At 40.1% G+C, this 27,861-nt stretch overlaps 1 protein-coding gene across 1 annotated transcript in view; it reads left to right on the forward strand.

The window, feature by feature from the left end:
* Window positions 1-27,861, forward strand: part of PLCB1 (phospholipase C beta 1) — a 399,681-nt gene that overhangs the window by 245,721 nt on the left and 126,099 nt on the right. Inside the window, exons 5-9 of the mRNA XM_086460815.1 lie at window positions 5,283-5,362; window positions 9,130-9,183; window positions 9,751-9,826; window positions 15,557-15,657; window positions 17,076-17,242. Of these exons, the coding sequence (XP_086316941.1) occupies window positions 5,283-5,362; window positions 9,130-9,183; window positions 9,751-9,826; window positions 15,557-15,657; window positions 17,076-17,242 (478 nt within the window). The remainder of the gene's footprint in view (window positions 1-5,282; window positions 5,363-9,129; window positions 9,184-9,750; window positions 9,827-15,556; window positions 15,658-17,075; window positions 17,243-27,861) is intronic.

Below are 27,861 nucleotides of genomic sequence, written 5' to 3' on the forward strand. Positions count from 1 at the left end.
AAAATGAGTAGGTATGCTAAAGCCTGAAGAGCAAAAATTGTTGGCACTTACCAAGGAAGAGAGGAAAAATCACCCAAATCAAAAGCATAGATCCTTCTCTTTCTCTTTCCTGTCTAGCCAGCAATCAGTGAACCATAATCTATTTGCTAAAACAGTCCAGAAACTGGTATTTTAGGACCATTTTCTGTTTGGTAATGGAACCTTAAAAATCCTGTTGATAAAGTCATGTTTTAGAAAAGCTTGGCTGCTCTAAATCCTGAGTAACTCCTACGGTCTGAATAACTAAGAATGTAAGTTTTCCCTGTTATTTGTAAATGTGGTAGACCAGATAATTTCATATTTTATCAGTCAGGCACTGTAGCCTGGGGTTGGGCTTTTCAAAGCATTGCAGATTAGCTGTGCTTGCCCTGAAATTGTGCTAAATATCCTGATTGTTTCAATGAGAACAGAGTTTGATGACTGTTGGATGCATCTAAAAATTCTTCCTCCTTTAACATGTTTTCCAACACTGTATGAGCCAGACCACAGAATCTGTCCTTATCACCAGGACCCATGTAGTGACTCAGAGGCATCGTTATAAATAAGCACATCAGGGAGCTCTGAGAAGGCGTGTAAATACAAGGCATTTCCAACGTCACACATGCAAGTTTTGACCGTTCCTCTCGCTCATGTTCTGGGGAAAGCAAGTGCCAATGAAACACTCCCCCACTTTTCCCTTTTCAGTCCATGAATATTTTCTGCATTAACCCTTCATTTGTGATACCTTATTTTTCAAGTTGTATGACAATTTTTGTTCAGTCCTCCCTTGGAGGAGAAAGGCAAAGTAAACTGTAACAGCCTTAGTGAGGCAGCTAAAAATATTCAATTATGGGCTTTTCTTGCTTTGCAGAAGGCTTCCTGTTCTGCTGCAAACGCTGTTCATCGCATCCAGTGGCTAAGTTGTGGGAAAATTATGAAAATATGAGCCTTGGGCTATTCATCTTGCTCTAAGTGAACTAAATAAAGAGCTAGAAATGATAATGTAGTCGCGATGTACTATTTTATGTGCATTCCTTGAGGAGAAAGTAACTAATGTTCAAAATACGTTAGTGATGAGCTGAAGGGCACTGAGCAGCTGGCTTGTTCAAAGAATGCAGCTTGAAATTCATTAGGTAATGGTCTAAAGGCAGATTGCTAAACGTGTCTTGATGATGAAGAGAAGTAGCACTGGTACAGTGCTTGCTTATTTTCAGGTGGGTGTGCCTGAGCATGAGTCTTGAGATAGGATTTGTGAGCATCCACAAGCATAGCACTGCAGAAGCCAAGATAAAGAAAGAGGTTTATTCTTAAACTCTCTTCAGAGCAGACGCTTTTTTTCTTTTTTTCCTCAGTCTCCATTACTAACATGAAGTACAACCTGTAAGCCCCTACGTCTCCTCTACAGTATTTCATTTTCTTCCCAAATCCAGAACTTCAGAAATGAACATCCCATCTTTCCCATCTCTTTCCTCTTGCTTTCTTTTGTGCCTCCCATGCCAACTTTGTCCTCATCACACTAGTCCATCCTGGCCATACAGCCCGCTATCCAGAGCCCAAGGAAATCTGTTTCTTCTCAGTTTGACAAGATTTGGATCAGATCCATCACTAAGAGCTGATGAATTCCTCCATAAGTAAAATGATGTAGTCAAAAATGATTCACAAGTTGTGCTGTACTGTGCTTTCCAGCATACATCTTTATTTTTCTGGGTTCTTAGGCATATTTGAGCTTGATCAGAATAATAAAATGGTAAAACAAACCGTATAAATTCATGTCCGTTTGATACTTTTTTTAAAAATAAAATTCATAAGGATGGCAAAAGCGTAGAATTTCTGCAGCTAGCTTGGTTAACCTCCCACCAAAAACAAATGTGCGAGAAACATTGCCTTCACACGTAGTCAGTTCTGATTTGAAGGAAGTGTTTTCAAGAATGTGTGCTGTCTTTTCCTATGAAAAAAGGTCTCATCTCTTCTGTTGAGATAAATGTCTTACGGTATGTATCCTGATGCATGTAATAGAGGAGAGAAATTACTTCACTGAGCAGCAGATTTCCAAATGAACTGCTGCTTATACACTACCTGCCAAAGCACAGAACAGCTAAATAATTTGTTAGTAACATTCACAGAAATGATATAAATATGAATTAGTGTAACAGGATGTAGCCAAAAAGCGAACAGGCTCAGGGAGCTCTTATCATGATGGATGCGACTCGCTTGGAGTTGACTGTGTCGGAAGGCTGGGTTCTTCTGCTACTAAACAGGATCGGAGGCTTCCAGTCTGCAAACAGTTTGTCACTAGGACAGTCCTATTTCAAAATACCCAGATTTATAGTTTCCTTTTGTATTGCATCTGTACAGGAGTCCACAGCTACCGTGGTGATTCGGAGGCTATTATAACCTTTCCACAGTAGGCTGTTTTCTTTCTACACATAACAGCTTTCTACCCCATGGAGCACTCACCAAGCACTGCCTTCTGGAATCGCTGCTGCTGGTAAAGACAACTGCAGAGTGCATCATGCACGGAGTTAAGAGTATGGGCTTTACTCTGTACCATGCAGCAAAACGAAGGAAACAGAGCCATTTGGTAGCTAAAGCAGCAGGATGGATCTTGGCGCACAGCTTGATGCAAACCCATCAAAGTCAGTCCAGAGCATCTCCTTTATTTCTTCGGGTCTGTGCTCAGGGCTGTTGTTTCCCCTCCTGCTGAGGGTTCAGCCCAGTGACTGGAAAGATGATGTGATCCTTGGCGTATTTTCTGATCTTGGTTTTTCAGCTGCGGCTCTGTGGTGCCTGGAATGGGAGAAGCAATGAACAAGAATTGCCTGTGACTTGTTGGCTTGGCACCTGCGTCATTAAAAATGGCTCAGCCCGCAGGTAGCCTTTAGAATATTTGGCAAGAGCGATGTGATTGCTTTGAAGAGCCAGGAAAAGCAGCAAAGGAACATGGCAAGACTGTTTATATAAATAGTGCTTGTGACAGGCACATAATAACTGAGTTCCCCTTACATTCCTGTCAACAAGCACTCAAACAAAGAGAAGGAAGAGTTGGGGTGTGGGATACTCCTGAAATGCCCTACTTTGATTTATACAAAATACTTCAGTTTTAAGCCCAGCAGAACCAGTGAGATCAAAACAAAGTCTATCAAGATCCTTTAAAAGCCAACTTATTTCAATTTCTGAATAGTATTTTATATTGCCATTAATCTTTGCAGCCGTTAGTGTCACAGGGAGAAATTTTAACTGCTATTATTAGTGCCTAAACAAAGCAGTGTTGACAAGATGAGCCTATTTTGAGCCTGGAAAAATGAGTTGCCAAGAAGAAAAAAAGATGCTGCACTTAATATGCTTTCTGTTCCAAGAGTCACAGCAAAGCAGTTGTGTTGGTAATGAACCCAACTCCTTCTCTTCTTTCCCACACCCCGTTTTTTTTCAAATTAGACCTAAGAAAGAAAAACAATTAAAGAAGAAAAATGGAAGTGGTCATGAGAGGTGGAGGGGAGGACTGTTTCGGCAACACTGGTTTGCCTCCAGAATGACAGTTTGGTGTCTGAGGGAGGAAGGTTTCTCTGACAGAAATACCAGTCACAGGGAGATGTGTTGTCTTAGCTCCTTAGGGGTGAGGTTTTAAATGGGGTGGACTTAAGGATCTGGTAGCTGAAGGCTATCAGAAGCCCATATAACAGTAGGCATATAGGTAGCCTTATCTCCTCCTTGTTGGGAGCGGCTGTGGAAGACTGGTTTCAGGAACAAGATCTGACAACTTTAGGGAAAAAAACATAGCACATTAAAAAAAAATAGAAAAGAATTGTAACTTTTGAACCTCTCTCAAATCAATCACCTAGTCACATGGAAACCTGAGGCTTTTTAGGTAAGTTACAAAGTGACACAGCAACATTTATTTTGTTGGAAGTCAATGATACTTTTTCGTCATTATCAATTTTTCTCAGAATGGAATCCTCCTTTTTTATTTTCTATTTTTCCTCAAGAAAAAGAAGAGCCAAGGAGGGGGAATTCCTCCAAGAATATGTATCTGAGAGTCTGTGTGGTAATGGGAATTTTGGATCTGGACTGATAGGAAAGGAAACTCAATTTTAGTTTCAAAGAAAACTTCATAAAGTAAAAAAAAAAAACCCCACACAACAAAACACATTGTTTGCAAAGGCATTGTTTGTTTCCATCGCTTTCTTTTAAAGGATTTGAAGCAAAGCCAATCCAAAACCACAGTTGTGATTAAAAAGGGTTGCAATTAAAGATTGTAAATAAGCACTGAGTTAGCAATGAAAAATGTGCTGAAGTTGTCGATGAAAAGCTGCAGGAGACCTGCAAGGGAGGAGAGCAACAGGGGAAGCAGTGAGAATCTAAACTTCAGATTGTAATCGTGGATCAGCCTTGCTAGGAACCCGGGAAGGGTTGGAGACCTAAGGGACGGACTTCGGCAATACACATAGAAATGAGAAAAATTAGTAAGGAAAAGTGAGGGAGAGCCATGGGAAGAGCAGTGCCTGCAGGCGGAGATGCAAGATGAGGACATTTCTTCCCTATGTCAGGGTAGGAAGAGAAAAATAATTTAGATTGTTTGCTATATATTTCTGCTGGTTTGAGGGTTTTTTAAGTGTGTTTCTTATGTTGGCTGCTAAGATCTTAGTGTCAGTCCTTAGAGCTTTTAATTCAGATCCACCATGAAAGATAAGGCGTGATATTTGTTGTCCGAATTACTTTATGATCTGTAGAAAGAGTGAGGTGGATGCTCTCACTATGAGCTCTTACAAGAGGGGACATTGAAGCAAGAGATGTGCTATGGTATGGTCTGTATCCCGCTCTGTCGGGTCTGTCTGTCTTCAGAGGGATTTAAGCCCATTTCGGCTTTATTTTATAAGAATGGTGGTATAGAGGCTCCTTTTTTAATCCTTAGTGTGTCAACCATAGCAGTGTCCAATGCACAAGAAAAAGTATTTTTCTGGGGCGTTTGTTGCACATCTTCTAGGAACTTGAATGTATTTTGCATCAGACATTTATCCATGTGATTTATTTTTGTTTTCAATTCAGTGGAAGAAGGTATCTTTAAAAAAATATTTGTAATGCTATTCATATTTTTGCAGCGTGAGAAAATCGGGTCTCACAGATGAGGAAGGAAGCTGCAATTGGAAAAATCAAGTCCAGACTTTAATTAGGCACTTTTTACTAACGATATAATTTTCAAAAATATTTTGCATTGTGTAAGTAAACATCTAAACTAAGCCTCATTTAATCAAATTTTCTCTATATAGGAATGGTCAGATGAAGTGTTCAGTTTGGCAACAAATTTGTTGGCACAGAACATGTCAAGGGACGCGTTTCTGGAAAAAGCGTAAGTGGCCATCGTATTTAATGCTGTGGGTGTTGCTCTTTTCTCTGCGTCATTTTCCTCTTTGCTTGTTAGTCACATTGTCATCTATTGTTTCTGCTTTGATGAGTTGTCACTTTTGTAAACACAGGCTGTCCTTTCTCATGGTTTTAAAAAGCCTGTTATCTAAACATTATTTAAACAAAAATCTTGGTAGAGTTCTTCTTGCAAACTAAGTCATAGCAAAAAAAACCAAGAATTAAATGCTATCTTTCCCTTGTATACCAATGTAGTAGCTTCAGCTGTAGTCTGAAGCTCTCCATTTCAAATGAATGAATATTCTGGACTGACTTGCTTCTGGTTTATTTTCCTTTTTTTCTGTATTGATCCAAAAATGAGAAATGCAAGTCCATTTCCCTCAGTCTAATCTCTCTAGTTCTCACGTGATTCAGAGGGATGCTGTGATTCCACTCATCTAGATTGCTTTGCACGGTGTGCAGATTCTGAGTTGCTTCCAACAAAGTAGAAAAGCTGTTTATGAGAACATTTAGGGTGTAAAAACACACCTCCAAAAGGAAAGAGAACTAAACCCGAGATCAGTGATTCCCAGCTGCACATGCTGAGGAAGTTTTGCGTAAGTGACACAATTGAGAACAGCATGGCAAAGCCTACCAGATAGTGATGGTAATGAACTGGGGTACTTGCTGGCCTTTTCCCATTCTAAAAGAGTAGATATACCCTCCCCAGCCTAAAAGTTGATGGTTAAATTCAGCTTTGTGTCTCCCCCAAACACCTTTTAATTTCTGCTCACAGACAGAGGCTCAGTCCAGCTAAATACCAAGCTGCAGCTTAGGTTCCTAAAACTTGCCTCTATCCAAGCAGCAAGTTAACCCACACTTTTTCTGGACTTTCTAAGGCTGTGCATGCCTCATTTCATTAGATGCACCTGTATTTAGTCAGAAAGTTCCCAACTGTTTAACTTTAATCCCATGTACATATTCATAGGTGCCTGTTCTGGGAAGGAAGGGGGTGGGGGTGAGTGTGTTTCCTTCTCATAGTGTTCATTGTAGTGCAGCTGAACTCAACAGAAATTCTTGAAGAAAGTTTGAAGGTTGGACATTGTAGGAGCTACAGCTTTGTGTCTGGTAATGCTGTATTGGGATAGCAATGTTATATTAGGCAAACTAAATCCCAAATGGATGGAAACATTTAATACTTCCTTTTGGCTTCCCATGTTGATAGTGGAGAAAGCACTGTGCTAACCTGAGGAGACCCAGGTGTGAGAGCAAGAGCAAGGATGACTTGCTTTAGCTCCATAGGTTGTAGATGAGTTAAAGGAGTGATTTGGTATTACTGTTTCCATGTCCACTCAAGTCCCCAGGTAGCCAGTGGACTTCGCTGACAGATCTGTAATGGGGATGATTGTGGCTGTACCTAATGGGTGTTTTCATATCCAATTCGAAGGAAGAACATGTTGTCACACAGTGTAGTAGAGTCAATCTTATCTGGAGCCATTTTTTGGTGTTTTTTCAAGCAATATTAATTAAATATTGTAGATTCAGTAGCAGGCAAGCATGGCATTCCTGTGTTTTTTTCTTTTTTCACTAATTAAGAAATCACTTGGGAACTGTAAGGTTTCCAGGGTCCTCTGCACAGATGCCAAATCAGAGTCACTTAAGAAGTCTTTGACTTTGAAGAATAAAATATTTCCCCATTATAATTACTTTCCTAAGCAAAGGGTTGGTTGCAGTCCCGTCAGAACCCTTTTGTTGAAATAGAAAAGCAAATTGCATTAGAGCAGAATTAAGGTTTTTTTCTTTGTGGCATTCGGTCCCTTGCAGCGTTGGAAGTGCAATAATAAACAGCATGAGCAGCTTTCCTGTGGTTTGGTTGGATGAGAAAAATAGGGTTAATTTGGGAGGAGGGGTGGTTAATAAAAAACGCCATTTCAGTTATAATGTGCTCATTCCTCTGTTATAACCATGCAGCGTATGTTTGTGTTGGGGTGCAGGAATGGAGCTGGAGTACATTAGTGCTGAAATATTGACCAGTGCAGAAATGAGCAAAGGGTAACTGCACTGTGGACACCTTGGGTCAGTGTTACGTCCAGCGTTTCTCATTCTTGGAGTCAGTGCCGCACCACTGAAAGAAGTCCATTCGTCTGCTATCCATGGGAGTATCTCATAGCAACCTTTTTAACATGGAATAACATGCTTGGTTTTCTTAGGTGGGCAGATAATGACTGCAGGGGCAAAAATAGTGTCCCACGTGTGGCAAAGAATTAGGGAGGAAAAAAAGGTGACAGGTACTGATGGGGGTTGGCTGTTCTTCAGACACATGTTTTTAGTTTAACTGAAGTTTAGAATTCCTTTCCTCCCCCACCCCCACCCCTTTTTTTTTTTTTATTTCTAGCTTTCTTGACTGTAGAGGAAAACATTAAATGTGACCAGAATGTACTCAAAAGTTTCAAAAAATAGAAGGCAAAATAAACCTTTTTTACTAACTGCTGTGACTTTTTTCTTTTTAATCTAGCTCAGTGCTGGGAGATGGGGCAGAGGGGATGATGGTTTTGTTTGGTGACACAGTAGCACAAGAGACTTCAGTTTCCAGAAGATGCGTATGAGGAGACAAGGATTTGTGAACACCTTCCTGTCCTAGTTAGGGATATTAGCATGTACTTTGTTTTTGAGGTGGTTGCTAGTGGCATTTTCTGTTGAGAAGAGAGGGAAAGTTTATTAGAACCATGCAGTTTCTTTTTCTTTTGGTAGGCCAGTGAAGAAGCATGGGTTTTTTTTTAAAAAAAAAAAAACAAAACAATTCCCCTCAAGTGTTGCCACATTTTTCACCAGATCTTATTACTGCAAAACTCGTTTATAGTTTTAATTATATTCAAGTGGAAGAGATGAAGCACTCAAAAAGTTGTGCTTTTTGCAGGCTGCTGCTGGTGGGCATTATGGTGGTAGCCAGTAGTCCTTGCATACTGGCAGGATCATCAGATAGCAGCTGTAGGCCAAACTGCTTCTCATTAAAGCTACTGGATGACTCCTGTTTCAGTAGGCTTTGAATCAGTATGTTAAAAGATTTGAACAAAGAAAGATGTGTTCTCATCCTGCAGCCGTAATGAGCATGTGAGAGAAGTCACAGGTCCTGAGATATTGAGATGCTCTAAATACTCAGTTCAAAAGCTGGATAATTGCCTGCCTGTAGATGGTTTCAGCATGCAATTTTTATATTGCTTCATACTGGAGATGCCTTGGGCTTACCCAGGGCTGCTAAGTATACTGACAGTCTGCTGGTGCGGGGACATTTCAGTTGCCAGTGATTTGACTTCCTTCTAGCTGAGAAGTGACAACATTTAGGGTCAAATGGAGAAACCTTCACAGATGTGTTGTGGGGAGGGCTTAGGGAGGCAGAGATGTTGGTGTGCAACATCCAGGGACAATTTCAGCCTCTGGAAGGAGTACAGCCACCTTTCCAGTCAAGTTGTATAGCCTGGCTGATAGACTGGCAGGCAGCCTGGGTGAGAAGAACCTTGTGGGGATGGTAAATTCCTGCATTAATGGTATTTGCAATGTCCTGTTGCAAGACAGACAGTATTTGACCCTACAAGTGTATTACTGTTGAAGGAAAAAGTATTTCGTATTACTGATGTCCCAACAGGTTTTCATACTGGGTAAAAGAGGTGAGTGGAACTTGCCACATGATCAGAGCACTAGCACTGAGCTATACAGTTGGTGGAGAGGTGCTTAAAAATGCTGTAAAAATGAAACAGGATGCTTTTTTCTCCACAGTTACACAAAACTTAAGCTACAGGTGACTCCAGAAGGGCGCATTCCTCTGAAGAAGTAAGTGCTGGTCTCCTTCCTTACCATGTAGTCTTCTCTGACTTTTGAGTGTGAATGTACGTTTGGGATGAATATCTGTGCCTAGAACAATAATTTTATCACCTGTTTATAAAATGTATTGCAGGAAAGAGTGGCCAATGATACTCAGGATGTCTCACTTCAAATACCCTTTAGGCATAGATTGCCCTTGTGATGTTGAGCAAGATGTTTAGCTTCTCTGCCCTTGTTCATTCCACTTGTGTAAAATAAAAAAAGACAACGTAATTTCTTTACCTCAGAGACATGCTATGAGCATAAATATATTCAAATTATGTGTCGCTGGGGTAATATGAAGAAAGCAATGGTGACTTTCTCAAATAACTATCTGCTGTAACAGTGGCTGGTGTGGGGTAGAGTTAAACTAATTGTGGGCACCATTAAACTCACTTGTGTTACCGAGCAGCCAGCAAACGGAAATAAATAGCTAAAGATGTGATGGACTGGGAAGTGATACTTAGTCTTTAAGCCATGTGGGCTGTCTAGGCATGTCTTTAAGCCCATTCCCTCTGTTTTGTCTTTGTTTTGCAGCATATACCGCTTGTTTTCCGCTGACAGAAAACGAGTAGAGACTGCGTTAGAAGCTTGTAATCTTCCATCTTCCAGGGTAAGCATCTGAATTAAGTACTGGCCCTTACAAGGTGTTGCTTGTATTCGATGGTGTTTGCTCTCCGTTGAGTTGAGGATGGTTTGTTCAAGGCTAATCATTCTGTGCTGGCTTTGCTACTGGATTTGTCCTAAGCAGCAATCTTTCCCACAAAGAAGTTCCTCATACCCATCTGCAAATCTGGGTCCCTTTGATTTGAAATTGTGTAGGGACCAAAAGTACCTGGAAGAAATATGAACGAATTAAAGGAAAGGGCAGGAGGGGGTGTGACCTGTCCTGAAGAAATTCTCTGAGAATATTTTAAGAATCGGTGACTTGCACAATTTTCAAAGCATGATTTCAAAGCACTGTTAGCTCGAGGTGTAGCCAATGGTGTAATCTGTTTCCTTCTCACAAAAAAAAATTCTATAGCTTGAGTTAAGTTGCAATTTAAACTCACTGTAGCTTATCTAAAAGATGCATGGAATAAATGTTGAAATGCTATGGTGTCAAAGCTGTTAATGCTGTGGGAATGCAGCCATTGTATGCTGCTAATCCAGGAGCTCTCCTCAACCCAGAGCATTTGCGGGATCATGCCTCACCCTCAAGAAGGCTTTTTTTCAAGAGGAATGAGCTCAAGCAGGTGATTCTAGTTAATGCTGGAGCAAAGGTGTCCATAGTCTTTCCTACCAGGTGGAGATTCGCCTCCAAGAAGCTTCTTGCAGGATAATTGCTACGTTCAGAGATCGAAGAGGTTGGGCAGAACTGATCTGTTGCAGGGAACTGCCTGCATTTCCTGATCCCTGGTATGATCACGAGATCAGCTCTTGTAGAAAACTGTGGGCTGTGATGTTTGCTCGTGTGCTTCCCCAATGGTTTTAATAGCACCAATTCCTGCACCTCCAGAAGAGCAATGGGGCAAAATCTACACAAACCAAACCTCAGAAACTCCTGACCAATGAGACCTTCCTTCATAGGTTTGGGAGCTTAATTCCATAAAATTCTGAGGAATTTCTTTAAAGTAGGTATAAAAGATTATTTTAATCTTATCTAAAGTAAGGCTGTGAGGTTAGAAACATGGAAAGAGTATTTTTAAAGACGAGTTTTCATTTAACTGTTAGCAAACAAGACAAGATGTGCAAAAAGCTCTGAAGTGCTGCTTTTTAAATCAATTGATTTATTACTTCTGTTTACTACACATCTCTGAAAAAAACATCTAAACATCACTGGAGTCCTTGAAAGAAACTGCAACCTTTTCCTGCTATTTAAGTAGAGCTAATTTTACATACACATTGCTGGATACTTGTTGCTGGGATACCATCTTGAAAATTATATGTAGTATAAAGTAGATCCTTTCTTTGATTGGGACAAAAGAGAAATATGCTTCCTACATCAAAGAAAACTGTCTTGATCTTCTTTGAAAAAAATATTTTAGAAGCTGCTAAGAGCTTAGGAAGCATGAAACTGTGAATCTCATAGAGGTAACGGAGTAGAAGAAAATCAGTACTTCGCCTACAGCTCTTTTTCTTTGTGTTCCTGTTTATTTGAACAAGTAAAATTCCTAGCTTCAACTTCCAGCTTTTCTGCACCATTGTACTGCAGGACAAATGGTGTTTCTGTAAAGCCTTGGAAGAGCACTGGATTCCAGCAGCGTGCAAGACATGAATATCAGGGAATCTTGCTCAGCAAAATCACACCAAATTATTCAGAGAATTCATGAAAGTCTTTCATGGACATTAACAGCATAGGCTTTTGGTTTTTCATATTCATGCCTCATGAAGATCACTCTCAAGATTTTCTCCCCAGTTTTCCATACCTCTCATTGCTTTAGGAAGATAGGGTGCTTATTGGCCATGAGTTTCATATGATGTTATGCTGCACCTCTCAGAACCTGTGGATAACCCTAAAACACAAAATGAAATTCACCATCATGAGTAAGAGGATCCCAAGTCAGCATTCATCACTCCTTCTGATTCATAGCTTCAAGATTGGGACAGTTGCTCATCTATCGTACGCAGTGACCTGAGCATGGGGCAGCTTCAGCTATGCTGCCGGGGTATAGTATCACTGCATGGACTCATCTATGACAGTACGAACTTCAACATCCGCTAGCCCCGCTCTTTAGAACATTCCTATGTGTGTGCTTGCAAGGAGACCTCGTGGGACAGTGTGTAGGCACTGTATTTAGTGCAAGAGGCGGAAGCGTTCTCATTGTCTAGATAATTGCCTTCATCCTGCTGTAGAGGAATAGCATCAGAGAGACTCACCAGAAGTGCTGAAAATAAACTATTTATTTTGTATTTAGGGACCTTAAGAGATGGATTCTCTGCAGCACTGAGCACTCCAGCCCTGTTTCAGCTGAGCAGTTGAGCATGACTGCAGTGGGATAAGGACCCATGGACTTCAAGTCAAGCATATTTTCAAAGCATGGATTTATTTATGTATTTCTGGGTTGCACCTGGCATGTGTAGAGTCTTACAGGAACAAGCCCTGTATGATCTGATTTTTGGCAGCATTCGTCATCCAGCAGACCTGAAAGCAGAGGAATGTTTAAATAAATGTTTAAATGAAGTTTTAAAACATACCAATGAGTTTTTGAGTTTGACATCCAATTCTCCTATGATTTTTTTAAAATCCTGGCTACTTTTGGGGAAGAGGGGAGGTGCTTTTTGTTGTTGTTGGGAATTTTTGTTTATTTTGGGTTTCATCAAAGTTGCCTTAAATAGAATTTGAAGAGTGTTATTTTAGCTGCCTGTTTGGCTGTGAAGACTGGTTTCTGCCTTCCAGTTAATGTGGAGGTTCACAAGGAAGCACCAGTGAGCTTGCTTGTTAACTTAAAATAAAACACCCAGCTATTGAGTCCTGTCTGTGCAAATTATCTGAATTAGCTGTTGTGCTGCCAGATATATAACGGAATGGATACAGATGTTATAAAAGCAGGCAGGTTACCAGACAAATCATGAATCAACAGTGCTTGAAATTAGTAGGGAGTCCTAATCACAGAATAAAATTGAGTGCTAATATTCATCAAAGCTGGAAATGAGGGATGCTCTCATGTAGTACAGAAAGTTTGTGATTTGTTCATTCGTCTCAAAAAAGAGATGAGCGCATAAGGTGTGTGGGTGGTTCCACTGAAATGTGGATGGCTCAGGCCAGGCTGAGGAAAGGGGCAGTGTATTTTAATCCCTTTCGGCAGGCAGGCTTTTGGAGTCCAAATATAGTTGTCAGAGGTTGTGCCTGGGGTGGCAAATGCTTACAGCAAGGCATTCATCTCCCATCTAGATCTCTGCGTTTTGTAGCTCACTGATTACGTTACTGGTAGAAAATAACTAATTATTAAAAGGTTCTGTACTTATGCCTGAAGACTTGTATTGGTTGTCCTCTTTGTAGACGAGTGTTTGGAGATATGTGTTGGGAAACTGAGGTATATTTTCTTAATTGGAACCAGGTGGAAAATAAAAGCCTGGACCTCAGGTTGTTGGAAAAGACCTACATTTTTTTCAGTCTTGAGCATCTCCAAATCCCCTGTAAAAGAAAAAAAGTACAGTAGGTCAATGGGAAACTGTAATTCTGTGGTAATTACAGAATCAATATTTAAAATGCCTTTAGGAGAAGTGCTGGCTGAGGAGCAGTGCTCTGCTGGATAGGGATTATAGGTAGAGGGAATAGAGGAGAGTGGGGTGCCAGCTTTACAAGAAAATTCACAAGCTTTATGAATCCTGGCCTTTAGGAAAACACAAGTATCAGTAGTCCTACTCTCAACCAAAAGCACCACAGCTCAAGTTTATCAAAGTGTAGTGGGTGCAATTTCACACGTAGTTCAGAGTCACTAGCAGCTGTTGCTGAAAGGAGCCATTTCCGTCCTCCAACTTCAAGTTTTAGACTTCTCCATCCACTCTAGCACTGGATTTAGCAGTTGTGCCATTGGTGAGTTACCTGGCTCAGCGAGCTGATCCCATGGTAAAATGCACAGGGTTGTTTTGGCTGGGTGACTTTTGAATTGGTTCACCTTGCAGCCACTTGCACAGTCTGCCAAAAAAAAGGAAGGCACAAGGCTCTAATGGCTGGTGACCTTAGACCATTTGAGCCTCGAGATGGGTACCCAGGCAGAGCAGCGCAACAGCCCAGCTTGGTCCGAATGTGAGCTGGATCAGGTTCAGGCTGCACTTGCGGACAGAAATGCTGAGCAATGGTCATGGTATAAAACCCTCTCAGGCCTCTGCAGGTTTCACAGATGAAAGGAGAGATAAAGTGATGCCTGTGGCATTCATTTGTTTATTTATTTTAACCTGAAGCAGGGAAAATATGAAGAGTTCTCTTCCGACTAACAAAAGCTTGAATCGACGCTTCCAGTTCCCTTGGCAACGGCATTAAACAGGCAGAATAAATAAAAGCAGCAATTTCCTCTATCAGCAGCTTGCTTCAGATGACGAGGTTCAACAGCGTTTAAAAGCAAACAGCTTTATTTCCAAGTTGCAGTTTCCTACTCCAGTTCATTGGATTTGGGCGTTATTTTGGAGCCATGGAGAGTCATCACATGAGCCCATGGTGCTCACGGAGACTGCATGTCATAGCTTTTCATAAAGCTGGCTTGCGCAAAGGAAACTCAAAAATTAGATTTTCAGTATTTACATTTTACATTTTTGTGTTTTCCTTTTTCTTATCCCTTTATAAGTTTTCCTCTGTGCAAAATACAAGCTTCTGTGCCATTTTCCTTTCTCAGTGCGCTGATGCAAAGGCAGAAGCCAGTGAGCACACCATTAGTGTTCTGTGCTTTGCACCTTCCTTGAGGTCCTCATTTCTCAGCCTCGCTAAAGAAGCAGCCCTTGCTGTCTTCTGCAAAAACTCTTGAAGACAGCGCGTGCAAGTGGGAGGAGGGCTGTTGAGCTTCATGCAAAGAACTGCGTTCCTTATCCAGTCCAGTAATTCCCTTCAGTTAAAAATGATAATTCTGTTTTTTTCCAGAGAAAAGCCAGCAGTTATGGTGGCAATGATGGAAGTGACATCTAGAAGCAGGATTAAATATAAATTGTTCTAAATTTTAGAAAATGTAAGGAAAAAAAATGCTGGTATCTCTTCTATAGGAGAGCATTTTTATCATTTTCTGTAAAAGATATCCATTTGCCAAATGAGTTACACTGAGTGTTTAGGACAAAGATGTATGGAAAAGCTACGCTGCATGAGTCTTGCCCAGAATCGCGGTATCTTGAACATGTATCTTCAGGAAGGAAAAGGAAACACTGCTGCTGCTGTCAGAGAACAAGTGTATTAATAGTGACTCAGTGACCCAGTTTGTTCCCCGGTTCTTTGAAAGCTTTAGAAAGAGGAGTGACGTGCTTGTCCTCTGTAATGCTGCCATTTTGCTCGCTGAAGCATGCGAGCCTAACACCACTGCCCAGCCGCCCCTCTGGGAGTGAGCTCAGAAGCTTCGCCTGGGAGTGATACACCTATTTATCCTATAGATAAGGGGGTTAGATGGGGAGATATCTTTTCTTTCTTTTTTGCAGGTGCTTGGAGAAAGAAATAATTTCACCTTATGGAAACTAAGAAGATAGAAGTATTTGTATTTTTTTTAAAGATGTACTCTTTAAGCTGTTCTTTTATTCAGGGGTATTTATTATTCTGCAAAATCTGGGCTCCTCTAGGTTGCAGGAAGGAAATCAGAAGTAGCACAGTAGTGAGTGATCTGTTTATAAAGAACACATAAAAGTGCGGTATCTTTCTTTCACTATTTTTTTCTCCATTTCACAGAACGATTCAATCCCTCAAGATGACTTCACGCCAGACGTGTACAGGGTGTTCTTAAACAACCTCTGCCCTCGGCCTGAGATCGACCACATCTTTTCTGAGTTGTAAGAAAAGACGCTTTTTTTTTTTTTCTTTTTCTTTTTTTTTTCCCTTCAGTGATTTTTTGGGCTGGGGATGGCAAAGTAGGTTATTTAGACTACAGCAGCTTGCAGCAATTGCCAAGAACAGATTTCAATGTCAAGCAGGGCTGTTATTTAACCTTGGATCAAGGGTTCCTTCTCTCCCAAGCTTTTGCCTCCATTTCTCATGGCCAGAGTTTTAAAGTAATTTGTTCCTACAGGAGCAAAACTGCTAGGTCTTGGTTTTATGTATGGATTAGGATAGTTTAGGCTTCCATGAAAGTAAAGGAAGAAGAGTAATTAGCAGTAACAGCGTGCAATAGGCATGAGAATGTGTATAATCTCCCCCAAAAGCTTAAAGTAGGAGGTGCAAAAAATGCAGTAACTTTTAGTATTTGTGCATCATCAATTCACACTGTGAAATTAAATTAGCAGCTGGCTACAACTGATTTCATACAATCAGCTAAAAGCTATATAACTGGTGTTGCTTCTACCCCTTGCAGCAAGTCATTGTACTTGTACAAGTCATTGATCACTCAGTTTCAGCAGAGCCTGGTCAATGGAGTTAGAACAGGAAGCAATATGAAAGCAAAGTAATTTCCAAACTACATCCCAAAACCACCAAAGCAATTAGTGAACGTATCTTTGCAACATGGGTGTGCTAACATATTCTTTCTGTGCTTATTTTCTCTAAGGCTGAGGTTTCAGAGGAACACAGCCTTGGCCTAGTTTGCTCCCATTGAACCCAGGGGTAGACGTCCCCTTGCTCTCTCGCAGAGTAGAAGTAGGCCAGTCCCAAGCGCTGTAGACAACCCCAAGCACGTCACCTGGCTCGTGATCTTCCTGGATCTCTGACTGGGTACGAATTGTACCCAAACTCTGCTCTTTTTACTGACTTTCTAAACAGGCATCTTTTTGCTTGCTTTGCAGAGTGCCTAGCATTTTTAGCAGGTTTATTAAAAAAACCCTAAGCAAATACTAGAATAATGAAATTAGGGCTGCTGCTATTCAGCAGTAAAACCAAATAGTTGGGCCAGGAATGCCAGTAGAGCGTTTATGGCAAGCTCAGGATTGAAATCCATGTTATTTTCTCATTTATGTTTTAAAATTGTTTAGTTCTGGGAATTCAGAGGAATGAAAAGCTTTTAGCATTGCTCTAATTCTTCCCATTGATGTCAATAATGCTGAATGCTTTTAGAAGTCTTACTCCTAGATGTTCGATGAGGAATGTTTGTCATTACATGTTGGCAAAGTAAATTAGTCCAGAGACACAGTGGGACAATGTTTTTGTTGTACGATAGTTTGAATCTTGTTTTGGTTTCCCTGGGAAGTTACAGAACACTGAACAAGATTTCAAGGAAATGTATTTTAATGGCTTTGCTGTTGCTTTAATTTTTCTCTAGCGGTGCCAAGAGCAAACCATACCTTACTGTTGATCAGATGATGGAATTCATAAATTTTAAACAACGTGATCCGCGATTAAATGAAATTCTTTATCCACCGTTAAAACAAGAACAAGTTCAACAGCTGATTGAGAAGTATGAACCCAACAGTAATCTAGCAAAGAAAGGTCAGTGGTTCTTATATTCTCGCTGTACTTGGTTTCTGATTTGAAACAGTGACTCAATTATCCTACAGTGCATGTTAATGCAAAATTGGGTTCAGAATCAAATTGCATTTCAAACTATCTGCCTTTGGATTGTACGAGCCTGTGAGACGTTGTGTGGTGCATTTTTAAATGTATTTGCTTGGGATCAATTTAGGAAGGATGGGGCTGGTTTCAGTATTTACTTTTCACTATGTGTAATTGATAGTTTAGAACAGTTGCTCTGGTCTGCAAACTTAGGAGAAACCTTACTATCACAATGACTATTTACGGGCATCTGAGGTGTAAAATTTAAAGAAAAAAAATCAGTGATGGTGAAATTAAGATGATGATAATTCTATCATTTAGTAATAGTAATAAGTCCAGCCTTCTGCTTTCTGGTACAGTGGTGCACAAAGCAGGGTGCGAGAGTAGCCGAGTGTGTTCTGTGCTATAATCACAGAAAATTCCCTTTTGAAAATCTCATATTGTCAGGGCTTAACTGGGCATTTTGCCAAAACCAGCAAGAGAACGCCTGCTCAAATCTCTGCAGATTTTTGCTATCACCACGAGTCTTAAGATAGCATTGAATTTGTGTCTGCATCCTGTTTTATTCCAATTCACATATCCTAGTGATTACCTCAGCTTTTAATGTGTTTACACCTTAGAAATTTTAGGTGCATGGGAATATCCTGAAAAACAGTTCTAATATGAAAAAGATGGTTTGGTCCAGAGGTGTTGGATCCAAATGAAACACGAAGACATCTTTCCCTAAAGTCTAGGGGTTAACTGAAGGCACTCCTGCCCCTCTCCCTGAAAGCCTTCTGACCTAGATGTTTTCCTGAAGGAAACCTGTGTCTCTCGATGCCATGATCAACGTTGTCTCAAGGCAAAACACTTGTAACTTTTCTCTTGAGACTTCTTATTTTGCTAGTCCAATCAAATTTAGTGTTTCCAGAGGTTTGATGGAGGCTTAAATTCTGCTGATCTGTCATGCTTATGCAAGCTGTCTTTTGACATCAGTGAGAATACTAGCATGAGTAGATGAAAACACATTGTGACCTCCTCTGTCATTTGTGCAAATATTAGAATATTGCTCTGTGCTTACCTTATTTCATGTCATCAACATGAAAGTCTGGTACCTAAAAGATCATTCTTATTACCCAAATATTGCACTTCATCTAAACCAGATAAAGGATTTATCAGAAGGAGCTGTGCTGGTGGGCTAGCAGAAAAAAGTCAAAATGAAATCACCTTCTGACTAGCAATAAGGAGGAAGCATGAAGCAAACCTCAGTAAGAAGGGTGTTGTGATGGTGAGTGCTAGCACCCCTCCAAGTAGGATTTGTGGGACACTTCCAGCTTACCCTAATTTACATGAGTGTACACCTTTGCTGCAGGTACATGCTCTTCTATAGGTCCCTTTCTTCCTGAGTATGATTTATATTGCTCTTACAGAATCTGTTCTCACAGAAAATGCTGACTTTAGGAAGGGAAAGACAGGTCATAAAGAATTAATTCCTCTTGTGGGTTGGTTGTGGGTTTTTTTTTTCCATTTCAAACTTGCGTGCTGAGGTCTAGCATACTCTGACAGAGCTGGCACCTGCGGGCCACCTCTGTGCTGCAAACACCACCTCCTATAGCAGCAACCTGTCTGGTGGCTGAGCTGTGGTAACCGGCCCGTTCTGCTAATCAGGCCCCAGTGCAAATCCCAAGCATACTGCCTTAACTTGCAAGAGTTGGCTAATCAGGAATGACATGGAGACACAATATTTTTGTACATCTGCTCCAAGTTGGGTATGCAATTCACTGTATATTAAATGAAGTGTAGGTGTGCGCTTCAACCCTACACTCATAGAATAGTTGCAAACAAATGCTGCATGTCTGTAAAATGTCATCAAAATGTAGCAGTGCATATTCGGAGTAATGATTTAACCTTTTAATATGGTGTTTTGTAAAAGAGATTATCACTCCGACTTTTTGCTGTCGAAAAGTACTGTTCATAGACTAAATTGCAGAGATGGCACACCGAAGTGACACACTTCAGTGATACTTTCCCTGCCGCTGAAACTATACTGATTATTTTCAGTAGACCTGTGGATGTTCAAAACAGTTAGATGTGGTCCACTGTTACACACCCATGAACTTGTTGGCCTTAACTTGCCACCTCTGCTGCTCAGATACTCTGCTATGTTTAACATTTAGCAGGTTGCCTAAGGAAGTGTGGATGCTCCATTCCTGGGAGCGTTCAAGACCAGGTTGGATGGAGCCTTGAGCAACCTGGTCTACTGGGAGGTGTCCCTGCCGTGGCAGGGGGTTGGAACTAGATGATCTTTGAGGTCCCTTCCAACCCAAACCATTCTGTTGATTTCTTGTGGTGGCAATGCTTATGTGCCCTTATTTGCCGGGGCCAAAGTCACTTGAGAGGTAGGGATGGAAGTAGGCTGTTTGGAATGGCCCCGGTGCTGTCAGTAAGAGCAGGTGGAAACCTTAGGGCACCCAGACCAGCAGATAAAATAGGTAAGAAGGTAGCAGAAGCCTGAGGCCCATCAGCTCCGTGAAAAGAGATGGGCTTGGGATTATTTTCCACATATTCCTTTATTGTCCACATGTTCCTGCATTTCAAAGTGAGCTGGAAGAGGTCCCAACTAAACAACTCCTTAAGATTAATGGGGTACACCAAAAAACAATAGAGCAGCATAGGAAAGAGAGGAGTACTGTAACAAGGCACACGAGGCAGAGGTAATGATGTGAGAGAATTACATGATAAACAGCAGGATGGGAAATGGAGTTGTGATTAACCACGTGTAATGAGGGATGAGTGATTTGAAGGACTTTGTGGCCGTAAAGACTTTAAAGGCTTGTTTGCAAGAATTAGGTGATACAAATTGCTAGCCTTCATGCCAGTTAAATGCCTTTTCCTCGAATTGTTCTAGAGGTTGAACATTTGCAGCTACTTAGTGTGTGTGTGTTTGTATGCACATGCCTGTGCACAGGTATATTTTGATTCCATAAGCTGCCTTTCTGACAGACTCCCTTCATTATCTTGTTTCATTATTATAACATCAGATTGTAGAGGTTGGGAGCAAATATACATATAAATGTTGAAGGTCTGTCCGCTTTCATGTTTGTTCCTGTAGTATTTCTATGTTTAATTATTTAAACTACCCAATGTTTAGATGTCCCACTGAAATGAAGGGAATTCTGTTCAGCATCCTCATGAAATAAGCAAAGTTCAATTTGAACTCTAAAACCTGTATAGTCATTGTTTAAACTGCCAGAGAAAATTACTTTCGCAAAAGCCTGAAACAAAGTTAATGGCAAATGTCCTTGTTTTTCAGGTATTCTGCAAGGCCACAAGGCCTTGATTTCTAATCCCATTTCACAAAGTTAGACGAAATATATATTGTCCTTTTTTTTTTTTTTTTTTTTTTTTTTTTTTGTGCATAGTAGCACACAGATGTGGTGCTTATGGACATGGTTTAGTGTTGGGCTTTGTAATGTTAGGTTAAGTGTTGAATTTGGTGATCTTAAAGGTCTTTTCCAACCAAAATGATTCCATGATTCTATGTCGAGATGCAAAATTAAACTGAATACTTCCAAATCACAAGAATTAAAAGCATTTCCTAAAGGCATTTATGCTGTGGGAGTAAGATTTCGTGTTTGCAAAGTGCGGAATCTCCTGGCCTTGATGTAATAAATCACTTAAGCATATGCTTAAGTTTATGGGTGGTGTGGGAAGAGAGTATAGTTATATAAAGTCTCTTATGTTTCATTTCCTTGAACATTGTATTAAATCTCTATTGAAGCTCAATTCCCAAGGTTGTTGAAGTGAATTTTCTAGGCAGTTCTGGCCAGAACCATGAACATCGGTACCTGGGCAGCTTCTGAGACTGTGATGCATATGCTTCTTAGCAAATAAAATTTTATGCATTGAAAAGTTCTTTTAAATAGAATTAGGGAATTTTCCTTGAAAACTTAAATCCAAATTCATAAAAAGAGAAACCAGGTGCCTTTGTACAGCAGCCTGACTCCTTGCTCCCACAACACCATTTGGACAGTTCTAGACCTTCACTCATCTGATGATTATGTGTTCTTCGAATTTCCCATCTACCTACATTCACTATCTGTGCACATTCACTGTAAAGCATTATTCTCTTTTAATTCTTCTTCTCTCATAGCTAATTAAATTAATTTCTAAAGAATGGTTGTACCATCTCTCAACATCTCTCCACATTCACTGTACTAGTCAAATGTTTTTGACATCCTATAATTCTCCATTTCTCTGATCACCATTATAGCCTTTTTTTTTTATACCTGTAGTAGCTAAACTACAGTGTTTTCAACACAGCAAGCAAGAGCTGTCCGTAGTGTTTTAAACTTTTACAACATGGCTCTCCAGTTCCCTGGTAAAATCAAGTGCCAATGTTCTTACTGGATAAGAGCCTTAGGTTGCAGAGTTTTGAGTAAAAAAGCCTGCCTGCTTGTCACTAATGTATTTTTAGGCATTGTAGTGCTGGGATGCGATTGAGTTTTTGCAGCATCAGCAGATACATGGGTTTGACATCTACATAGGGTAAGCATCTGGAGTAGTAGTTTATTGTGGTTGAAGCAAGCTGTTGTGATTAATGTGCTTTTTGTCACACAATGAAGGAGATAATGCGCTGTGTGTAGCATGTTTCCTTATCAGGTGGAAGCAGAAGGAAGTTCCTGGTACTGCTGAGCAGCCTCTTGCTGTCAGCAAAAGCGTACTGGGGGACTGTTAGGCCTGGTTAAGTAGCATCTTGTAGTTAGGTGTTTTCAGGCTATAAAGCATTAGCATTGGGTGGCTGGCATAACTGCTAAATATATTCCCTTTCAAGTTACCATGTTGATCATAGGATGTGTATCAATAAATCAATTGCCAAGGGATTGATTGGGAATTTCCTTATTTCCTTTTATTTCTAAGAAGGCTTGTATAAAAGTAGGTTGTTCAGGATCTCCTTACGTTATGGATGGGAGAAGGGACATTGGTGCACCGTTTCAGGTGTCTCTGCTTGCAGTGTCCAGGCTCCCAGGAGCGATAGTCCGGGGTTCTAGAATTACGTGAAATTTACCATATAAATTTGGTGCAAATTCTGTAGAAATGTGCTGGTTCTTCCTGACTTAGTGATGCAATTAATTTCTAGAAGTTTCTAAATTCAAAAGGGTGCCGGAGCTTTGAGAGCTCAAATGTGATTTGTCTCGGTTTAAACCTTTCCTTCTGAAACCAGTGTTTTGAAAACCACTGTTTTCAAGTAACAGTCTTGGCTCTAGGGACATGCTCTGTCTCCTAAAGACTCTGGGCATGCACAAAGAGCTATACCCATGTACCAGACTAGCAACAAAGAATACAAAACCAAGCCTGCTAGGGAAAGGAGACGTGAAAAAGTTGGTATCATGATATAGCAATAAAATACCTGCTTCCCACCATCCTTGTTGGTGGGAGCAAGACAAGGGTTAGGTTATTATTAGCCATTATTTTTAGAGTGTTTTTTATCAAAAGTGATGGTCTTACCTGCAGTATAAGCTTTACAAATAGAGTCTGAAAGTGCTTTGGAGATTTTCCTGGACAGTGGATCTGTACACCAGATTGTACTTGGTAGAAGGCATCTTTGAGATAAGTAACGGCATAAATTTTTTCTCTTAAGTATGCATTTGTTTCGATACTATCTCTGCCTATTTAATTTTAAAGGGCCAAATCTTTAGATCTGCACAGAAGAAAAGAGCTTTCCTCATATTTCACAGTGTTTCTTTCTCTGGATTTTCTGAACTGTAGCTATTTGGAAATACTGTATGTCAGTTTTAGTTCAACAGGATTTTAGGGGAGCTGGTTCCATGACTCTTTGAATTCCAGTATACTGTTTTGCTAGTGCACAATTCTTGGTAGTTGTTGTGCTGTGTTTTTCTTAGGTAATAAAATAAATTAAGCAATTCACATTAGATTAAGATGTATTTAATTTTGTACAGCATGTACTACAGGTGTTTTTCTCATGGCAGCCTTAACACCAGGCAGTATTCACTTCAGCACAAATGTGTTTTTTGCTCCCTTAAACATTAATACATTTTAAACATTTTCATCCCACCACATTAAATTCACCTTTTAGTAACGGCTTAAGAATAATTACACATTGGAGTCTTTCGATGGCAGAAGGGGTCATTTCCTAGGCAACAGATTTTAATGGCAAAAACAAGTACTGTGCCACCGTGGCTATACTTTCAAGACATACTTCATAATATTTAAAGCATAAATTCTGATGCATAAACCATTCAGGCAAATGATGGAGTTTTCTGGCACTGAAACATTTGTGGGAAACGTTAACAAGATGGTTGAAATCCTTCGGCCTCCTAACTGTAACCACACAAACTTTAACTTTGGGATTGTCAGTGCTTTCCAGCATTCCGGTTGTACAAGAGAAGAGCTCTCAGCATTGTTTCTCATTCTCAAATAACGACAGAACAATAGATCCCAGTCACAATTTGTTACTCTTTAAAATTTATAGGCCACGCTAAAGTCATAGCCTCTCTCATGCTGTCAGCAACAAGTGCCAAGTGAGGTAGCTTGCCAGACAGCTTTTTTTAAAATTATTTTTAAATATATATATGCAGCAAATGTTAGTATGAATAATGTATCACCATACATAAGTTAATTGAAACTATACTTGTCAAAACAAATTTGCAAAATATGTTTCTGTAGTGAATTGTATTTTCTTTTTAGTTGCTTAGTGTTTAGTTACTAGTTAAGCTGTAAAATTCATTTCAGGTCTTGCAGTTATTTGGAAGATTGCATCTTGAGTAAGAGACTAAATGTAAAAATCTTTTAGAATGGAAAAATGCTCGGTTATGAAGAGTTTTTGCATCTGCTTTACAGGTGAAGTGCTTCATCTTTCTAAGTTAACTGTTACAACTTGATAACAACATGAAACAGCGATGTTGCCTAGTAATAATGGATTTTGTACCAGTGAACAAAGACATAATAGTATCTGGCTCAGTAAAAAAGCGGAAATTTTTACCTTTTATTTTTTGGTTGCGTTTTAAAAGTGCAGGGTACTGGCTTGGATCCGAGACCTACGTACATAGAGTTAGTTTTTGCTGTTGGCACTAGAATTAATGAAAATGTTGAAAATATGTTTAGGTTACCAGGGAGTGCGAGTTTACTAATCTTTTGTGTATAATACAGATACTTTGAAAGAAGCATGAGCTTTGCAGAAATGCATTTGGGGACTGGTGTCTGGTACTAGGAATAGCTCCACATATCAGTGAAACTGTGCTGAATGTAAAATGGACAGACTTATTGTGGAATTTGTATCTTCCGAGCTGCAGAGCATCAACTAACCATGATGATGTAAGTTCAGTGGTCAGACCAGACCTGCGCTAACTAATATGGAAGCCCACCATACCAGTGACTTTTGTCCCATATCCTGGAAACCTGATGGATCCCAGGCTCAAACCCTACAGGCAGACTTAGACTCTCTGTCCTAACATTGAAAATGGGTGAAAGAACCTGGGGTAAGAGGACCACAAAGCAAACATGAGTAGATGTTTAGGACTATACCTAAGGGCTGCATCATTCCCCTCAGCTGGAGCTTTTACTCAAAGACAAGTAAAGAGTCTTACGTCAGTACTGTATTTCAAGGGTTATGGAGACACGTTTTTCTGCTGCTGCCTGCCTGTATTGTGTTTGACTCTGCCTCAGACTATCAGAGCCCATAAATAGAAAAGTTACTTTAAAAGTAAAACAGCTTCTTTGTGCTTGTGGCTGTTTTACTGCCTCTTTTATGGAACAGAGGAAAGTATTCAATTTTCGCAGCAGGATTTATTATTTGAAGATGAATATCAGATAAGGTTTACTTCTGAAAACATAAAGCAGCATGGACTCAAGTGCTGAAGGAAACAAATGTAGATAAACTCTGAATACACATTATGGGGTTTGCCTCTTCGTTATGACTGCTACAAATGTAGTGCTTTCCAGCTGCAAGGGGCCCATGAGGACAAAGGGAGTGAAGACAGCTGTGATCCAGTGGGTGACATCCAGAACTGGTAGCAGAACAGCGTGGTTTTCCTGGCTCTGTCACAAATGAGCTCATTGACATTTGACCATCCCCTTTTATGTGCCATTTTGATTTTTGCCTCATCCTTCGGTCAACTCAACTAAATAGACAGGCAGTCTCTGTTTTGAGGATCTGGCACTGACCTGTGAGTCTTTTGGTATGTATGGTGTCTGTCATAACAGGGCTATTAACATGTTGGAGTATGTGCCCTACTATAGTAGAACGACCATATGAGGAAGTTTCCCTTATAGTGTCAGATGTAATCTGCTCTAACAATATCCTTTAGCTGGAATATGACTGTTGCCTATAAATATATCAGGGTTAAACACTGGGGAGGCAGAAAGAAGTGGTAAGCTGAAGGACAATGTTGGCAGAAGAACACAGAGATTTGAAGTGGCCTTGAACAAACTTAGGCTGGAAGTGGAGACAAGTTTCCTAAGAATATGGTTCTGGCACAGCCTACCAGAGGTAGTAAAGAGGGCAAAAAAGCAATTGTTATTAAGACAGAGGTCAATTTGTTTGTGAAAGGGATTGTCGAATGCAGTGCCTGCAGCTGCAGAACCAAGTTTAAAGAACGGGCAAGGAAGGCCCTTCTTTTATTTAAACTGTCTTTGCAGAGCCATACCTTATGTTTTTCCCCACTTCTCTTTAGTATTATTTTCTTCTTCAACTGGAGGAGTTTCTGGAAGTAAAAATGTTAGCTGTGATGAATGCTTTTCCTAGTTTTTTCCCACCTATAGCATGCTCTACTCTTATCTCTTCCAATTAAACTGCAGGACAGTCTTTTTGGCAACTGCATTAATAGCTTATGTAGAGACATATTGCTTAAGAGAAAAAAAGTATGTATTTTTAGATGTCTTTTAATGCAACTTAGCAATTGGAACTGAGCCAACATTTAATATTATTAAGTCTCCCAGGATCACTCTGAGATGTTTTACAGAGCGTGTTTTTCAGAGGTTTGGGAAGACAGTGATATATTCCAGTAGTGGCCCTCTTTTAACTCTGTCAGAAATAACTATAGTATTGCTGGGATTAATAGTATTTTTATCTGTCTGATTTAAAATCCTCCCACTTATCTAGTTTTCTGCCTGTCATAGAAATCTGCCATGATGTAAAGTGCTCATTCTACTGCTAGCTAAGAACTAATGTGAAGGTGGTTTTGTAGTGTTTTTATAGATTTAATTGGATCTAAACTATCTGTTGTCTCGTATCCTGTAAGTGATATCCTGTCAGAAACAATTTCTTACTACATCAGTGCTGAAAAGTCAAGAGCAACTGGAAAATGGGCTTGTGTCTGTAAAAGGCTGTGATGCCATAGGCTTTCTGTCCACGGTAATTTTTGTAGATGGTTGCAGTTTGGGCTCAAAGTGTTCAGAAATACCAAGCTTGAGATGTCTTCTGGGAGACTTGCATATAGCTCACTGTGTTTGCTTTTGCGTAATTTGTCCTGATGTCATGAGACCTGCCCAGGTGCTAGGACCCTTAGCACCTCCTTCTCCTGGGTCATGCTCCAGACCTCAATTGAATTCCAGAGTAGCAGGTATGCTTGCATGTAGACAGTAGTTATGGTGGGAAAGTGAGTCTTGAGGACAGATTTCCTTGACACTGCAAGAATGACTTTTACATTGCTGTGTGGCTCCACATTATCTTGCAATGCCAGCTGAAATCATCAAGATGTAATTCATTGGGGGTTTTTAATAGCTGAGGCCCTGGTCTTGGACGAGAACCTAGAAGACAGTAGCTGAGGCTTGCTAATGTAAAGATTGCACAAACCAGGCCAGCATTTTTAAGCAAAATTGAATTTGGACAGGGAACAAAAAGAAAAAGACAGAAAAGTAAATGCCTGCCAAGGAATAAGCTGCAGTCCCATGTGGTTCTCTAGCTAACTTTAGGTGTAGTGTTTCTTCACAGGCCAACTTGATGATGCTGATCACCCTGCTTCAGTCTTGAGACTTAGGAGAGAGTACTTGCTTATCTACACCAGAGTGGATTTTCCCCCACTCCTTAAAAATTACTAAACGTTCAGAGTTGTATGTATATATGTCTGCTCATGTTTTAGAAACTATTTTAGTTTAAAGAAAGAGCTATCTGTGGCTGAAAAAAGAGAATGATAACCAGTAAGAAACTGTTTGATACTACATACAGGGATCTTGATAAATGTGAATTGTAACAGATGTGCTTGATTCAAGATGCTGGTCACTTGTGTGTTTGTTAGCTGTCATAGGTGAATGCTATGTGTATATATACACACACACTAATAAAACACTGTATTACGGTATAACAGGTTCCAAGAATTGTACTTCCTAACGCAACATATCTGCTTACCAGAATCTCTGAACTGTGGCCATGCTTTGTTACAGTAGGCTTTTAAAGCTGCTGTGGAGATTTAGATGATCAGTATCTATTAAAATAAGTGTATTTCCAACATTTAAATTTTGAGGAAAACATTGAATGTTTATAAGTGTTTTACTGTTTTCTAGCACTAATAGAGAAAAACACATACGTTGCATAGGCTGTAGCCCCTGTTAGAGGGTTA

The sequence above is a fragment of the Leptosomus discolor genome, chromosome 2 (genome assembly GCF_034619465.1).
Source record: "Leptosomus discolor isolate bLepDis1 chromosome 2, bLepDis1.hap2, whole genome shotgun sequence".
NCBI classification, from domain to species: domain Eukaryota; kingdom Metazoa; phylum Chordata; class Aves; order Leptosomiformes; family Leptosomidae; genus Leptosomus; species Leptosomus discolor.